The sequence below is a fragment of the Melampsora larici-populina genome, assembly GCF_000204055.1.
Source record: "Melampsora larici-populina 98AG31 unplaced genomic scaffold MELLAscaffold_75, whole genome shotgun sequence".
In the NCBI taxonomy this organism is placed as follows: Eukaryota; Fungi; Basidiomycota; class Pucciniomycetes; order Pucciniales; family Melampsoraceae; genus Melampsora; species Melampsora laricis-populina.
The window spans coordinates 117301-135424 of record NW_006768839.1 but is presented as its reverse complement, the minus strand read 5'-3'; the positions used below and the strand labels follow the sequence as shown (position 1 = coordinate 135424).

The window sequence follows — 18124 nt, the reverse complement described above, 5'->3', positions numbered from 1 at the left end:
ATAAAGATAAAACCTGACTGATAGAAAAAACGCTACAGAGATATAGACTTAAGATGAAACAATTGTGAGTTCTAAGTGGGCGGCTCTAGCAATTTTTCTGCGCGTACAACTATTATTAAGATTTACAAGAAAGACATTTTGATATTATGGGACAACAAGGCTTTTATTTAGCTGGGCGGGCGGGAGGTAAAGAATTTTCTTCACTGGAAAAGTTCTCGAGGTGGAAAAAACTAGGATAATGAGATGGATGAAAAAAGGTAATAATTCTTTTCGAATATACTTTTTTCGATGCGGATGTTGGGAATAGGGAATTGCTTTCATCCTATCTTGCCAACTCTTTCCAAGATGATTCTTAGAGTGGATTTTTTCGTGATGTCATAATCTGTTATGAAATGTAAAAACTATAAGTATCATCTTATGAAGAGTGGAAGTTGTGGTGTGATCCGGTTACTTCTTTATCCGGTGCCTTTTTTTCCCGACCCATTCCCATATGTCAATACATGTACCGACTTCTAGTAACACAATGTGTTGGGGGTTTGAAAAATACAATATTTGGAACATTTTCTTCGCGGCCAGGCGTAATGCATTCATTAGGTAGTTGTGTACGCCCTAAAGTTTGCTATTGATTTCCTGAAACATAATGGTCATGGATGGCGGAGTCAATAAGAATAAGAATGCGACAGGGTACAAATACAAGCATTAAGCAATGGTAGATGAAAACAGAATTGTAATGGTCAGAAAAATGTCTCGAGCAGAGATAACAGATTGTAAATGTTGTCTACGCGATGCTAGATCATATACAAAGAACAGATAATTATAGAGTAAAATTCTAGTTGACAAAAAATATTGTCTATGTAGAGAGAAGTCTAAAACTCTTAAGATTGTCCAAATAATAATTAATTTGAGTTGATCTAAAATCATCAGGGATAGTTCCAGTTGAACCAGATGATTCAAATTGAAGTACGTTCCCTCTAAAATCATCTGTACCATTTACACCACCATATCTTTCCCATCGAGGAAGTCCTGGAACGTTAGGGTCTAGATTGTTGGCAAAAGCTATCCAACGAGATTGGAAATCGTCAGTTCTCGGTCCCTGACTGATACCGAAAGTCGAGAGTAATTCGACAGTATGTGTTGAGCCTGTTTAAAAGAATTCTTAGCACTTGATCTGATGTGTTGCACAAATTTCAAAAGTATCTGACCCAAGACAGGGATCGATTTCAACCCGCGATCAATGTAACCCCACGTAGGCATATGTCGGTTGACTTTCCTTGAGACTAGACGACGTAATCCCTGTGGACGGAAAAGATCTATCGATTTAGCACGTTGTCAATCAAAAGGAATCATCTTCTTACGTACCTGGAACACAAAGTCACCAAAGATTGCTAAGAAAAGTACGCGAGTTGATTAAATTAGCATCATGTACATACCGGGACGATGATATATATGTATCTTACCAGCATATTGTTTATAGACTGGGGTAAGAGTATTGAGGAGTCCTGTGTTGAAAGGGGAACCTTGAGTTGGATCTTCAGGGTAAATAGTGGTGAGAAAATCGATTTGTTCTTGGGTAGCTTTGAATAGCAAGCGTGAAATATCTAGATATGAGAAAGTCAGTATATGCTTCAGTATCTACTCCACTACATCGATCTCAGACGCTTACACTTTTTCAAGTTTGATTCGGTGATGATTGTAGGAGCAACGCCTAGCGTTAGCAGAGTACCTTCATCATCTTCTGTTCCTGTGATCAAAGGCACACGGGCGACTGAAAAGGATAAAACTCAATCTAGGACGTAAAAAGAAAGTCAAGATAATATTGAGAACTCACACTTTCCGGCTTCGAGATTATCTTCCATACTTCCAGTGACGAATTCTCCTGAGAATAGAAGAGACTTCATTATCCAAACTGCCATTTAGTTGAGTACTAACAAACAGGACTCACCATCGACGTACGCTACGAAACGTGACACATGACGAAGCAAGAATGGGGTAGATTAGCCACCCGAAACACAAAGGAAGAGTGATGTAATTCATTGAGATTCTGCGTACGTGCGTAAGGCAATGGAAAGGAGCCACCAGAAAAAGGTCCCGGTATGCGGTTCGACGCAGCACTGGGGTGAGAAGGGTGATGAGTGAATGCTCGTATGGTAGAAAATCGATGGAAAATGACAAACTATAAAGTAGAGAAATCCACACTTCGCAAGCACGCCAATGTGTCAGAATTATTCTCGCAGCCAATGTCCTTTAGAATAGCATCGTAAGTAGTTTGACCAGCTCCTTCAGCCAAAGCTAAAAACATGATTGAAAGTGATGAATACGGGTATCACTGGAAAGGCTCGTGCACGCATAAAGATTTGACTGACTTCCAACTGGGAAAGCGCTTCCAGACTCGCAGATGGCAGCTCTGAATAATCCCTCGTTGTCTCCGTTGTTGATGAAGAGATGATAGGAGGTCGATATTGCACCAGCTGAAACATGTCCCATCAGTTTTTCGTGCCGGATTGTCTTTGGAAATTCCACTTACATGATTCCCCAAAGATCATCACTTTAGTAGGGTCCCCACCAAACTCAGAGATGTGTTTCTGTACGACAAAGCAGAGAGGAAGACACTATCAGGTATCTCAATTTTGAATATCTACAAGTGAGTTCTTACCTGAACCCATTTCATCGCAAGACGCTGGTCTTTCAACCCAAGATTTCCAACTCCTGCAGCCCCAATCTGTTTTCCACCCAGGAACCCAAATGCCTAAAATTGTCTGCGTAAGTCTTCCAAAGAGATATCAATGCCAATTTGAGAGATCATAATCTTACACCCATTCTGTGGTTGATTGCAACAAAAATGACCGGCTGGCCCAAGGCAACGCTTTTTTCAATCCAGGTGTTACCTTGAAGGAGTGTTGATGACCCAAATGAGAAATCTCCTGGGTCTGAAACGTATGGTGAAGTGGCAATGTGATTCAGAACGCAAGGTTGACATCGAAGAAAAAACGAGTATATAGTCCAAGTCAAATTTGATACTCACAAATCCAAAACATGACAGGTAAATTGGCTCCCTGTTGGATTCCTGTAGGGCGTAAAATCTGTCGCAAACCAAAAAAGAGGAGAAGTCACGATCACTTCACAGGTAAAGTGATTTTGCAAGGAAAGGGTTTCTCTCACATCTAGAGTCAGGCAGTCTTCTTGGCCTCCGACGGTGGGTGCGTAAATTGGAAGTTTATCTAGTTCGTCAGCGACAACGGTTGCGATATCAAAGAGTGGATTTCCTCCTCCCGTGAGGAACTGTTGAGCACAGCTGGGTGGAGTTCTCTGTCCATGAGATGGTATGAGTAGGGTGATGTGTAAGTGGGACATCATAATATAGTGATGATGAAAGTACAAGGTACATACCGTAGCATCGAAATTGGGGTACTTCCCCAGGGGAAAGATAGGGTTTGTCAATCTACGTTCGCCAATCGGTGGTTCAGCCTTTGAAAAAGACAAGCATGGTACGAAGGGCGTGAGCTTTTGAAAACCAATCAGCCAGAAGACAAGATGATTACGTATGGTATTCCATAAAACTGATCGACTCCATTGTTAGTGTTTCCATTGAAATCGCCGTAGTCTAGAACGACCCTGGTAGATCCTGAGCCAGAAGGTACTTGCCGCGCATTGTAATTTTCTGTTGGCGGCAAGGTTTCCAAAATTTGTAAGCGATATTATCCAGTCCATGTGGGACAGGGGAATTATGGAGTTGTTCTCGGTGATAATGAGACTTACCTGGCTGCGGTAATGCAGATGCGCCATGGAGGCCGACAAGGCTGAAAAAAAGGTACAATGAAGCTACCATATTGTTTGTATTGTTTGTTGATGGAAAAGATCGTAAGAGAATCAATATATGGATAACGATTGTATGCAGACCGTCGGGTGGCTACAAAGGATGATGAAGGATGTAGGGGAAAGATTCGAATCAACCTTGCTATTTATCAGGGACTGTGGGAGTGAAGGTCAAACTGCACCTGGTTGAGCACAAGCCTGTCAGGAGTGCAAGTTCAGGTGATGTGGTGGACATGTATCAATATTTTTGCAGTTTGTAGTCTGGACTAGAAATAAGACAATTCAGGTCAGAATAAATTGTGTTTTGCTCCGCTAAGCGTTCGTTTGTTTTTGGTCGAAGCGAACATGGATAGAATTTCGAAGTAAAACTAGACAGGAGCATACACCAATGGTGCGGTCATGATGATGATGATGAAAGAGTAAACGGACTGGAGTGTTCGATAGATGTTTGTGGAGAATCTTGTCGTCCCGTGTAGTTCAACTTCAGAAGCTCAAGAGTTGCGAGATTGGTATCGCCAAGGCCCATAGCTGATATATGTTCAAGGTGGAATGCACTTCCTGCAAAGATGTGAAACGGACCCTTCACTATCATATCAAGTTGGAGAGCAAGTGACGAACAGCTTGTTTATCAACATCATGGCATGATGGGACCAGATGTTCAGTTCCCTTTACCTCATAATGATATAGCTTACGATGAACTTAAAACTATGTACTTAAGTCTAATACCAATATACATAATTAAGTTTTGATTTTGGGGTGTGGATGAATCGGTCAACAAGCAAGTCAAACTGAAATGAGTTTACCAACATTTGCTTGTTTACCTTCATTCTTAGAATTCGATCCATCAAACCATTCTCAACAAAAACCGCAACCATCATCATCAACATCAGAATTCAATGAATCTACTCAGCCTAACATCGGGGTAAGGCTTTTTCAAATTTAAAACTTGAATTTCAACAATCAAACTGATTTAAACGAATTGTTTTTACAATCAAAGCCACATTCGCCTGCTCGAGTTGCTTATTACTTTCCAAAAGGTGTAGGAGAATACCATTTCGGGGTACGCTCTCTTTTCTTATCTTATCGATCGTCTAGAAAAACTAATTCTTGAAATTCGGATGATTTTGTTTTGAAATAGAAAGGTCATCCAATGAAACCACATCGACTTACAATCCTAAATCATTTGGTCGCTGGTTATGGATTACATAATCATATGGAATTTCATTCACCTAGACCAGCTTCACGTGAAGAACTTGAAGTGTTTCATTCAGCTCCATACTTAGATTTCCTAGAATTGTCCGTTTAAATTCTCATTTATTCCTTTCCGAATTATTTTATAACTTATTTTTCATCAAGCATCAATTTTGAACAGAAATAATATACGAACCTTACCAGATCAAAAAGTAGAAGGAGGTCAATCTTTAAGTTTAGGACCTCATAATACAGGTGAAGATTGTCCAATGTTTGATGGAATTTATGAATTTTGTTCAAAATATGCGGGTGCAAGTTTAATGGCAGCAAGAAAATTAAATTCTGGTACATCTGATATCACTATAAATTGGTCTGGTGGATTACATCATGCGAAAAAATCAGAAGCTTCTGGGTTTTGTTATGTGAACGATATCGTTCTGGCTATCATCGAATTACTTAGGTTAGTGATTTTTGAAACTGTTTTTAAACAAAAAAAAACACCGTTAGAGATCATTTACTGAGACTTTTTGGCACTTTCCTTGTTTGGTTCTTAGAATTCATCCTAGAGTACTGTATATTGACATAGATATCCATCACGGAGACGGAGTCCAAGAAGCATTTTACTTATCAAATCGAGTTTGCACAGTATCATTTCACAAATACAATGGCGAATTTTTCCCGGGTACAGGCACGATAGATGAAATAGGATATGGATTAGGAAAAAACTTCAGTTTTAATTTACCATTGTCAGATGGAATAGATAATGAAAGTTACATAAATTTATTTCGATCCACAATCGAACCGATTATGAATTGTTTTAAACCAAGTGCGATTGTGCTACAATGTGGTGCTGATTCTTTAGGTGGTGATAGATTAGGTGGTTTCAATATCTCAATTGCTGCTCATGGAGAATGTGTTAGATTTATGAAATCGTTCAGGATACCTTTATTGGTTTTAGGTGGTGGTGGTTATACGCCAAGAAATGTAGCAAGATGTTGGACATATGAAACATCAGTTTTAGTATCAGATACGTGTCCAACAATACCTAATACATTACCTTCAACACCATACGATTCAATCTTCAAAGATGAACCAAAACTTCATGTGAATTTAGTCACTAAAGTAGATAATACGAATAATCGAAAAACATTAGAAACTTTAAGGATTGGAATTTTAGAAAGATTAAGGTATATGCATGGAGCACCAAGTGTCCAAATGCAAGAAATCCCTCCTGGCTTATCTGATTGGTTAGAAAGCGAATCTGAAATGTTAGAAAAAGATAAAGAAAGAGTTCAAGATTTTAGAAGATCAAAGTCTAAATCAACAGGAGTTTTATTAGATTATTTTCCAAACAATAATCAACCACCACCACCAAGACGAAATAGTAGATCAGGTTCAGTTTCTTTACATCAATTCAACCTTCATGAACTTTCTAGTGGGATTAAAGGTATGCCAGTGGCTAGAACTAGAGCTAGTTATGCTTTGAATTCTAGGGATGTTAGTCGTAGAAATACGATTGTAAAAGAAGCGGGAGCCAATCTTACTGGAAATCTCAATCAGAATCAGACAGGAGATGGGGATGGAAATGGTGGTGGAAATAAAAATGAAAAGAATGTGGATTCTATGGACTTGGATTTGTGATCGATGAACAAAAGACAAAATATAAAAGTATGCAGAAATTTATTAGAATTGGAATTTGTTTTGGTATGCTAATTGTAGGGATTGGATTTTAAGATCTGAAGTGGTTTATGTTATCTAAGTCTTTTTTTCGTTTTTATCATTGTAATTCTAAGCTGAGCAGAAAAAAAATGTAATCAAAATTATGTTTCAGGAATGTGATGTGATTATCAAGAGGGGTTCAAATTTTTCTATCAGAGTAGTGTTTGGATCAAGACAAAAGTTGAACAATTAGTTATTCAATCTTCAGGTGTCAGCATTTCATGACTCAATAACCCAAAGAAGTGCTGGTAAAAAGTTTGTAAAGCAATTTGTGGCAAACTGTCCCATATATTTCAGATTCAACCTAGCAAACTGTAAAGAGTGACTGTGACCTAAATTCACACAAAAACAAGATACTCAAGGTTCCTAACTCTTTAATCTTTAGCCAAATCTGCCCTTTGGGGCAGTTCCTTTTTAAACGTACAAAGCAGCTGTAGGGTTGTTTACAAAATCCTGATGCATTGTCCAAGTAGGGGTAGGTTCCTCAGCAATAACATCCCAAAAAGAAGAACCAAACTTGATAGTCATGCCTCAAATGCTAATTTTAAGTAGAGGATTGTTTTCAAAGATTCACTTTCATAAAAAACTTTATTACTTCTGAGTTATAAGTCTGAACTCTGAGAATGTAATAAAAATACCTGATGTACACATGAAGAAGCCAACATGCAAACAAGACAGAAAGAAAAAATAGGATGGAAAATTGAATGATGAGATGAGATTTTTTTTTCTGACAAAAGATGAATAAGTGGTGTACAAGTGCTTGCAGAAAAGATATGGCACACTACTCAGAGCCAGTGGCATAAATGTGTTGTATCTTTTCTGAAAGCACTTGTACACTATATGATCAGAATTCTAGTTTCATCTATGAGAAGGAAAGGGGTGATATTCAAACTTGATGAGTGATGAGAAATAGTTAAGATCAGTTTTGGTCTTTTTTACTTACTGGTGAGATTCTTGTTACTTGTGACATGAGCAAGGGTAATGATGATACCAAAATACCTTTTGTGTCAGCCATGAGGAGTATTCTGTGATACTCCCATTGTCAGCCATGATTGATACATACATTAGTTCATGGTAGTTGATACAAGGGTGGCATTCCCAAGCCCAAAAGCAGTAAGACCCTACACCACGGGAGGACTTTTTGTCTGAAATTGGCCTGCCATGGTCTGAGATTGGTCTGAGCGCAGAATGGCCGGGAGACCGCCTGCGGGCCATCCACAGGCGGCCTGCAGGCGGCCATACTTCTGGCGCGCAGATGCAATTTTGGTCAGCTCAAAAATTGGCCTGAAGACCGACTGCAGCCGTTCTAGAGCCCGCCTGTAGATAGGCCGCCATGAGCGCGCAGACGCCAGATGGCCAGGTTGCAATTTGGGCTGAAGACCGACTGCGGCCTACCCAGAGGCAGCCTGCAGTCGGGCATACTTCTGGCGCGCAGACGCGAGATGGCCACAAGACGCAGGACCTGCCTGTTGTCCGCCTATTGACGGCCTGCAGGCGGGAATCCGGTTTCCGGCGTATTCCAACCAAGCATCCGACTGCAGGCGGCCAACAGATCGCCACCAGACGCCCATCTCACGAACTTCGGCAATACTGATCTCACAGTCTGCATGTCACACCTCCGCAGTACGCAGTGAATCCATCAAAAAATTTGATTGAAGTTTTTGCAGGTGATGGAATTAGGTCAGCCAGATTCCTTCACCTTTGTTTTGCAATCACCTGCATTTTCTTTATTTTTCAAAACTACATCAAAACCCTCCAACAACTTTGAATTTATATACGAAATCAGAAAGTCACTTCAAGCTCCTATCATATAGAATCAACCTACATCTTTTCGTGATCTAGACAACCACATCATCATCATGTCCCACCGTTCTTCTCAGGAAACTCACAAGTCACATCCGTTTACCAAGCCGATTACAATCTTGATATCTTCTTTTTCTTGGAAATCAACTAATTCAAACCACTCTTCTAATCTTGATGATCTTGATGGATTGAATCATCAACTAGGTAATTTGAATGTTTCTAATCTGCTTTCAGACGGCGGTTTCTTACTGGGACTCGGAGACAATCATGAAAGTAAAAACCAACTTAAAGTATCCAGTTTCTCCAAAAGTCGAGAAGTTTTGACATTAATGACTGATAGTTTGAAAAAGTAAGTGATTTTGGGTTTGTTCTTTTCAAATCAATTGACCAACGAAAAACTCACCTGGATCTTCTGTTCATTCTTAATTGAGAATTGATTGTGGATTGTGATTGGAAAGTGTTATGAATCATTCCTGTATATTTTCAAGGACTTTCTCTTTTGATATCATGTCTTCTCAAGGCTGATGTTTTCAACCTTGTTCCAGTCTAGTCCCAGAAGTTAGTCGTCTCCTTGTTTTCAAACCTTCCTCAGATGTGTTGAACACCCACACTTTTTGTAGACAACGGTCGTGATCAAAACAACAGCTTGCATGACTTGAACAATCACCAAAGCCTACGATCTCTCGCAGGCAAGTGTCTTGTTTTGCTTCTCGTTGTTTGCGACTTGAATCTCACGAATTTTATGTTGGAGTTAACAAGACTTTACAACAACACGTTTGTACTCCATGTATAGTTTTTTTCTTCATATATTCCGAAGAATTTACAATTACTTACAAAACTTCTTATTCTATCATTGGGGTGATAGGGGGCTCTTGTGATGATAGGAAGTGTCAGTCGTTTCTTTCAACATCATCTTTTATGACATCGGTTGCTGATTAGTTTATTTTTTCTTCAGGATCTACATCTTTAATTGAACCACAACATCGAGTCATGAATTTAGGTCTATCAGCTGGAGGCCATACAATTCATAGATTTTATACTGCAAAAGAAAAAATCTCAGCCTTGGCAAATTATTTTCAAACACTTCCTTATCATATCGATCCTACAAATAAATCAATAGATTATGCTTATTCAGAAAAAACTATCAAAGTTGTCAAACCTTAACTTTTGATTTGTAGTGCATTGGCTTGTCCACATGATTGGGATTATGCTAGATTGCAAAGAATTGCTGCTGAGCAAGGTGCTTACTTAATGATGGATGTAAGTTTTAATTTCAATATCAAAGTTTTCTTAAAGAGGCACCGATTCCGAGTTTTATTTTGATTTTTCATAGTTTTTTTGAAAGCACATCCTTTGGGTTTGATCGCAGCTCAAGATCAAAACGACACATCTGAATATTATAATACACAACAACTCACAATTCCCTCCGAGGCCCTAGAGCAGGAATAACCACTGACAGAATCGACTAGCAAATTGAAAAAATTATTCATTTGATCATTTAAAGAATTATTCAACCATGTAATTACAAATTGTATCTTATAGTCAAATAAATAAACTGTGAAATGAATATCATCGATTTCCCCTGTTTATGTGCCCACGAGCTGAGCTGAGCTGAGCTAAGCCTGACCCATCCCTGAGCCTGACGCCCACCCCTATTTGCTGACTCGGACCGGTCAAACCGGTTCCGAGTGCTGAAAACCCCGTCAATGTGTCTCGGTCCAAGACCCAGCTGACCGTCTGAGGCCAAATTGCAGCTCGTCGGCAGCTGGGTCACGCGCCTGCTGAGCTCGCCTGCAGGCGGCCATGAGGTAGGTGGCCGTCTGAGGGCGGTTTGCAGATCGCCAGCAGGCGCAAACAAGGCCGGCTGCAGGCGAGCTCAGCAGGCGTCTGACAGTCGCCTGCCGTGAGGCCCATCGGGAGACGGCCTGCCCCTCTGCAAAGGTTGGCCGTCTGCCGCCGGCCTGGCTAGCCCGTCTGTAGACGGTGAGACACCTCTGTGGTGTAGTCTCAAGATGGGATATTGATTGACCCTAAGAGACGAGCTATTGGTGTTGCGTGTTTCAAGATTAAAACCCTGATGACAGCATCCAGGAAAACCCTGACAGTCTAGCGCAGAACAAATGCCTAGCTCTGATATATAAGCCACAATTCTTTGCATCCAAAAGGAAGAGAACAACCTTTTACCAAGCAACAACTTTACTTTTAGAAATCAAACTCTATAACTTTTTACTAAAAAACCAGCGCATACTTTTAACTTAGATTGTATCCAATTTATTGATCCTATCTTTGTTATTTGACTCTTACTGTTTTTTATAACTGTTATCGTGTATCTTTTCACTAAAGAATGTCGTTATTGAACTAAAGATCCCAACATCTACCTCATCTTATCGTCCAAAATGTTATCGAAGATCATTATTGATAAAGACACCTCTTTATCAATACGTAGAAACTAGACATAGATTACCTTCCACTGTCCAAGATGTTTTCAAAGATTGTTATTAATAAAGATGTCTCTTCATTAATACATAGAAACTAGACTGCCTATACCTGAGACAGGAGTACTCTTGTACCTACCTCAGAAGACCCTGATCGGAACAGACCTTTCAGCGAGTATCAGGCAGCGGTAGCCATCCCGCACCTAAGACAACATGGAGTCGCCAGCTCCTTTTTATGAAGGCTCAAATTTACTTCAGTAAGATACTGTAACAAAGCCAATAAAGACACATCAAGCGCACAAGTATTCAGCTTTGATTCTCTTAAAGCCACCTGTTTTAAGTCTCAGGCTGACATTTTGTCTCATTCCACCCAGGAAGTAAACATTTTGATTTCAGATATTTATTTGTGTATCAGCACACAACTGGTCCATCAAGTCATAAAGCCTGAGTGTGGCCATTGATGAGTATGATGATCTACATAATGAGGGAAGTGACTGTTCACATTGTTGCTTTTGAATCCATTTTCAAGTCATTTGATATTACAATCTTAAACGCATCACATTCCTACCAAGGTTAAATCCTACCAACCTATATAAGCTTTTCATAGTTCCCTACCAATATCAAAACTCCTGACTAATTCCCACCCTCTGTTGTCCTTGGAGGGACTTACAACTTATTTGGTACTTTTGAGTGTGATACCAGTTAAAAGAACGTGAATCTTCAGGTGTCTTTTGACATGATTAACACTACAGTATCATTATCAAGCAATCAAACAATTTGAACTAAACAAACTGTTTTGTACATACTCTACATAGAATCAGTCTAACACTTGTGTACTTGAATGATCACCAAGTTTGGTCTATAAGCTGTGCAAATTGCCACAAGAGTGTAACTCTTGAGGAGCTCAATCACAGCACTGTAGACTATCAGGAAGAGATTAGAGACATTAAGCAAGAGACAAAGAAAAACAGAATGTAAAACAAAATAAGATATTTCTTGAACAGATGCCAGAACCATTGTGTTTTGGTAGCTTTGAAGACTTGGTCTTCATAGATAAATTCTTGCAAAAAGGTTCTGCCACTACCCCAAACCAAAACTCTATGACAAGTGATTGAGTTATGCTTGTTTGTAAGGGCTAATGATTATCCAGAAAAACCCTTTGAGACTCATCCTTCACTTGAAATGATTTAAGCTATTGAGTAGATCTAACAGAAGACTGTATGAGATGACTGATACAACAAATAACAATGAAATTCAAAAAAAAAGGATTGTTTAAGGATAAAAGTGGGTACCAGAAAAAATGATACACTTTCTAGCTGTGTTTGGTTTCCATGACTGGGAACCTATCTATAGCATGACTGTTTGTGACAATGACTAAGAACTCCTCCAAGTCCTGAACAATGGCCTTGTCTAGAAATGAAGATTGTTTCAACCAGGCCATTACAAGTGAGAAGACCGTTCTCAAGGGGAAAGGTCCTGAAATATGTGACCTCTCAAGGAATTTCAATGTGTTCAGCATAGCCTCCTGTTCAACCAGATCAACCTCCTTAAGCTCTGTTTCAGTTGACCCATATGGTTTTGTAAGTGAACCAAAAAAGTTGATTAAGAATATCCAACCATCATCAATTAAATCTTCTATGGATGCACTGCTCTTGAATTTTGATTTCAGAGCCAAAAGGCTACCAAGGAAGCATGGTGTAAGGTCATTGTAGATCATCCTGACAAATGATTCAACTCTTTTTAAGCATTTTGTACTTTGTTGATTTCCAGACAAACACTTAAAGTTGAGTGCTTCCTGAAAATGGTCAAAACATTTGTCTGCTTCAGCGCGTAGTGTTAACATTTCATATTGATATTTACCAGTACGTATTGTTGGATGGTACAACTCTGACCATGGGGACCTGCCACCCACACTAGCTTGTTCAAGTATTCCAGGTCTATTTTCTTCCAGCTGAAGTGTATGACATGTGTTCAAGTAACTGTGTTCTAATGTTGTGTCAAACTCACTTTTACTGGTTCTTGATTTCAGCTTTACAAGGTTGATGGCAATTAACCTAGAAAATTGATTGATTCCCACAACAGTGTGTTTACTTGGGTATTGAGAGCTCCTGAACCATCTCTTCCACACTTTCCAAAGACTTGTCAGACTAAGTCTTGATGGTCCCCACAATTCTGAGACATATTGCAGGAAAGAAAATGGTTCTGATACATCAAAGTGATGGTCAGGGGGAACCTCCCAGGCCTCCAAGTCTTTTTTAACTTTGAAAGAAAACCATTGAGAATTCATGTCATTCAAGAAGTTTAATCCATCTTGAATCAGTGTATCTTTGGAACCGTCTTGAGTAGATGTTTCAGGGTGTAAGATTAATAAAAGGTTGATAAAGGGCATATTCAAAGCTTCTTGAGACTTTCTGATCATGGTCCAAAGCTCACTTTTATGAGAACTTTCATTCAAATCTAGTAGCCCTGGAAGAACCATATGGACTTTACGAGTGACATGTGAGGCATGATCTGATTCACCAAAATCCCTGATCAGGAACATCAAGTTTGGAAATAATCTCTTGTGGTCATGGTCTTTTGAGCCCTTGAGATATTGGTAAATCCAACCATTCTTAGTTCCGGAAATTTCAGTATTGCTCTTGGTTACTGTTTCAGTTAACTTTAGCCTGTGCAACCCCGGTGAAGTAGGCCTTTTCCTTTTATTCACAATGGTCTTTTTCTCTTGATCCTTGTTTGCAATGTTATCCATGCTTGGGGCCATTGATGTTTCTTGGAATACAGACCCATCTGGATCCAACATTGATGAAGAAGGACCGTGGGTCACTGGGACTATTTCTGTTAGTTTCTCCTCTATAGCCACACTTGATGATGAAAGTATATGTTTTTGTTGTTGTGGTTCCTCCCCCAAGGCCCACACCTGAGATTCCACCGTTGAGAAATGGTGCTTCTGACCACTCATATCTTCAGCAATATCATTGACATTCATGATGTTAGATTTTGCAAAGAGTGTATTGGATAGATTATGTCTTCTTTCAGTTTGAGATAGAGAAGAAAATCTTTGATCTCCTGGATAGATTTCCATTGGTGTGTTATGATTTGAGGCCAACAAATCCTCTGAGGAGGAAAGAATAGGAATGAAAGGATGATTTATCAAGCTGTCCTGTACAACGTCTGATTGATGAGCAGACAGCTGGTTGGGTTCCACCCATTCATGCATGTAGCTGTCTATCAATTGTGACAACTGGAGAAATGATTGTGGAGATTGTGTTTGGGACTTGTGAAAGTCTCCGGATTCCAGGAGAGGTGTGGATTGAAATTCTAAAGTGTTTACTTTGCTAGGAATGAAGGTTGAAGGACGGATTCTGGTTTGTCCACTATCCAGAGGTAGGGTATGCAAGATCTTTGGAGATTGTAATTTTTGGATCCAGTCATCTAACCATTCGGTACCATCTAAAGGATTTTTTACTCCATCCTCTGTATGTAAATCCAGATTGATGGGATTGATGGATGTTGAAAGTGGATCTTCCAATGTAAAATAGTTTGGGTTTTTATGAGTGAATTCATTAAATGATCTTTCTGGGATTTGGCTTCCTTGCAAATATCCAGCTTCATGTAGCCTTAGGCCACTTGTACTCAAACCCTCAAATTCTTCAAAGGGATTATATGATGATGTGGTATGGTATATGTGGTTGTTTTCATGAATCAATCCATGTGAGATGCAGTCAAGGTGATTCAGATTTGTGTGCTGTAAGGATGGACTAGCCCTTGCACTTGGATTAATGTCTTTGATTGCTGTTTGAAAGCCATCTTGTGTGTATTCAGGAACCTGAAAGGCTTCAAAGTTATCCATTGGTAGCCCCCAAGTATGAGATATTTGCCACATAATGAGTATCAAGGTGATCCAATTGTTCATTTTTGTTTTGTCAGATGATTTATCTTCCTAACAGGCGGGCAACAACAGATGTGTTATAGCTTTTATTAGCAGAGATTATGCAATTAAAATGGCAAAGGTGTTATATAGAGTTTGTGAAGGTCAAGCAAGACACGCAAAAGGTAAAACATACTTTCTGAAACATCCCCTCTTCCTGACACTTCCTACATTAGAAACATGCATCAAAGATATATGTAATCAGATCACTTTCCCCCATTCAAAGTAAGCTAAGGATAATGCAAATCCTTTTGGTAAATGGTGAATTTCAAGTTGCGTCAGAGAAACAGTATACTCACCATAATCAAGCATTGCTGGGAATTTATTCATGACAGAAGTCATTGTGCAGGACAGTGTTTTGCAACATCACCACAGTGTTGCCTTGCACTTCAAGCCAGGAAACATCTCCATTTTGCACATGCAAGGAAATATGCCTGTAATGAAATTTGTAGGTTCATAATGTTGTTCCTTGTCTTGCCCTTTTGTTAAGGTTAAGTATTTGGCACTTTGAAATTACACAAAACCATTCATCAATCTTAATTAAAGCTCAATTCAACTTGAATATCTAAACCCAAAAGACATTGGTTCCTTCCTTGTAGCTTTTCCACTCTGCCTCTTTGTTAAGCCACTTTTGGTACAGAAACAGGCAGTAATCAATGGTTGTGTGTAGCTGTCTCAATCAAAATCTTAGACCAGGGTCCTCTTAATTTAAGATCATTGGCAATTATAGCACTCAAAGTCTTATTTGGTCAAATGCAAAGAATCAGAAAGGATTCCTTATCACTGTGGTGTTGCCTTCTATCTCCAGGTTCAATTTTTGGAACATAGTATTAGAATAATCATGGGAATCAATCTGGTTGTAGTTCAATGATATAGGGTAAATTAATGTTTGTCAGCTCTATATTAAAGGCCTCAAGCAAGGCTGCCACTATACTATACTATACTATACTATACTATTCTATACTATACTATACTATACTATACTATACTATACCATACCACACTATACTATACTGCATCTGAACTATACTCAGTATAGCATAACTACACTGAAGTATAGTCAGATTTCTTTTTGAAAACTTGTATAAGCATCTGTCAGGATATTTTGTAAATCCAGATATACTGGGTATATTTTTCAGTATAGTATAGGTCCAACTATACTGGTATATTTGTTATACTCATTGTATAATATACTAGTATAGTATAATGGCAGCCTTGCCTCAAGAGATGATAAGAGCTGCTTATGGAGTGAGCCTCTCTCTCAGGATGGGGGGCTCAAACATCCCAGGGCCATCCAATGGTAAAACCCCATGTGACAAATCCCAAATTTCACATGCACTTTTTGGGTTTGTCAAATGGTTTTTTTGCAAATCTAACTAAGCCTCTAGATGAGCTGTACTGGTCAGCTCAGTTAAGTCTAGGTTTCCAAATGTTTATCAATGTTTTTTTTGAAAAATAAATCATAATCAGCACATCATTTGTCAAAAGAAATGCAGGATGCAGAGCTATGTATTCATGTTTTTTGTATACATAATTCCAACTTGATGATGCAAGGGTGTTTGCCCTGAACCGGCGTGTTTCAATCCTCACACCGCAAAAACCTTATCATTGATGATAGCACTTGCAATATACATGTTGATATCCAGACATCCTCTCTGAATCTAGGCGGAAACAGTTTGTCCGAGTGTAATCCATGCCATGTGCGCGCGGCATTGGAAGTCCTAGGACAGGACTACACTATGCTCTCAGAAGGTGGCTCACAGATGGCTGAGTCAGAAATTATCTAGAACCCAATTATAATATTGAAAACTAGGGCTAGTTTGTGAGGAACACTCAGACCAGCAGAGCCCCAACTAACACAGATAAGTGATAACAAGAAAGAAAAGGAAGCCAAAAATGAAAACTACAGATTTTTGTGAAGCTGCTAACAGGAGTGTGCACAGTGCAATACAATTCTGTAACATCCATGTGATAGCTATGTGTAATCTTACAGGCATGCAGGATAAAGGGGTGGTAACCATTTACCATATACATCCAGAAAGTCATGTTCACCAATACGGATTCAGTAATCAGCCCAACACAAGCTGTCAAAGAGAGCCATAATGAATGACAGAAACTCTTGTGGATGCGAGGAGCTTTTTTGTAAGTGCAATTCTTTGCATTTTTGTTGAAATATTGTGTTTTCATTCAGTTGTTGTCGGTCAAGAACTTATCAGTACAAGGTTGAATCTTTCGTGTGAACAGAACAGATCTCGAGTAGTGAGTGTGATCAAGAAGATCAATTAGGTTTGATGATATGTGAATGTCTCGAAGAAGTGGTTGATATTGAAGTAGGAGTGTTTAAGTCGAAGTGTTCAAGGTTTATGTTGAATTAGTGTTCTCCGTGTGATACTTGTTTTTCATTCCTTGTGATAGTGTCTTTTGTGATTTTTCTTATATACCTGGGTGCTGTTCTCCTTAGAATCTTTTTCCCCTTATCGGGGAAATTTATTCTAAGGTAAGGTCTATTCTTTTTACTTTGTGTGTGTTATCATCACTGAAGCCTACATTTCTGTTGTGCGGGTTTGCTCTTTGTTTCTTTGTCTTATTCATCTTTATACTAGTCTCTTACTTTCTTCGTCAGGTCTGTTGAGAGCGTCGTGCCTCTGTTTTTCTTTCTCAGCGTGTCTCATCAACACTTGCTGAAGTATTATCTTATACCTTTATAAAGGTGTGTTGTATATGTTTATCTCATCGGGGAAATTTATTCTAAGTCTCTTACTTTCTTTGTCAGGTCTGTTGAGAGCGTCGCGCCTCTGTTTTTCTTTCTTAGCGTGTCTCGTCAACACTTGCTGAAGTATTATCTTATACCATAAAGGTTGTTTCTGTTTAGATTTCAAAATCTTACAATTTTTACTTGTGGTAGTGAATAAATCTCAGAAATACAAGAGTGTTTTTTAAAAGGGACATCATATATAACTACCTACATAAATAATTTCTGTGCATCAAATTGGTATCGTGATTATACTAATTGAATTTCCTGAATCCTAAGCGCTATCTATGTTTGGGAATTCGAAGAGAGCAGAGAATGGAACATGCATGCTGTCGGATTTCTATATTATAAAGCTACATGGATCTAATGCCAGGCATAAACTTTGATAATAAAAACAAATGAGAATTCGAGAGAAAAGCAAACATCGCTAGAGAAGTCCATTTAATCTATAAGAGCAGACTTGGCGCCTATCTCATTGTACCT

The 18124-nt window shown here is 39.0% G+C and overlaps 4 protein-coding genes across 4 annotated transcripts; 2 read left to right on the top strand and 2 right to left on the bottom strand.

Annotated features, from left to right (window-relative positions):
- Positions 1–850: 850 nt before the first annotated feature.
- MELLADRAFT_123555 (lipase) lies at positions 851–3826 on the bottom strand (the record flags this gene model as incomplete). Its single annotated transcript, XM_007417589.1, has 18 exons — positions 851–1140; positions 1203–1293; positions 1360–1385; positions 1458–1598; positions 1664–1765; positions 1829–1876; positions 1943–1954; positions 2050–2111; positions 2175–2289; positions 2364–2468; positions 2525–2582; positions 2654–2746; positions 2812–2927; positions 3023–3080; positions 3160–3306; positions 3388–3465; positions 3540–3658; positions 3757–3826. The coding sequence occupies 18 exons, from the start codon at positions 3824–3826 to the stop codon at positions 851–853; spliced, it is 1731 nt and encodes a 576-aa protein (XP_007417651.1).
- Positions 3827–4606: 780 nt separating this feature from the next.
- Positions 4607–6873, top strand: MELLADRAFT_118370 (uncharacterized protein; the record flags this gene model as incomplete). Its single annotated transcript, XM_007417605.1, has 5 exons — positions 4607–4735; positions 4811–4873; positions 4952–5109; positions 5186–5464; positions 5559–6873. The coding sequence occupies 5 exons, from the start codon at positions 4607–4609 to the stop codon at positions 6643–6645; spliced, it is 1716 nt and encodes a 571-aa protein (XP_007417667.1).
- Positions 6874–9268: 2395 nt separating this feature from the next.
- Positions 9269–9690, top strand: MELLADRAFT_94901 (uncharacterized protein; the record flags this gene model as incomplete). Its single annotated transcript, XM_007417569.1, has 3 exons — positions 9269–9313; positions 9392–9415; positions 9466–9690. The coding sequence occupies 3 exons, from the start codon at positions 9269–9271 to the stop codon at positions 9688–9690; spliced, it is 294 nt and encodes a 97-aa protein (XP_007417631.1).
- A 2583-nt stretch (positions 9691–12273) lies between these two features.
- On the bottom strand, positions 12274–14874 carry MELLADRAFT_68833 (uncharacterized protein; the record flags this gene model as incomplete). The annotated part of the gene is made up of 1 exon (XM_007417558.1): positions 12274–14874. One exon carries the CDS (start codon positions 14872–14874, stop codon positions 12274–12276), a length of 2601 nt encoding a protein of 866 aa, XP_007417620.1.
- Between the last annotated feature and the right edge of the window lie 3250 nt (positions 14875–18124).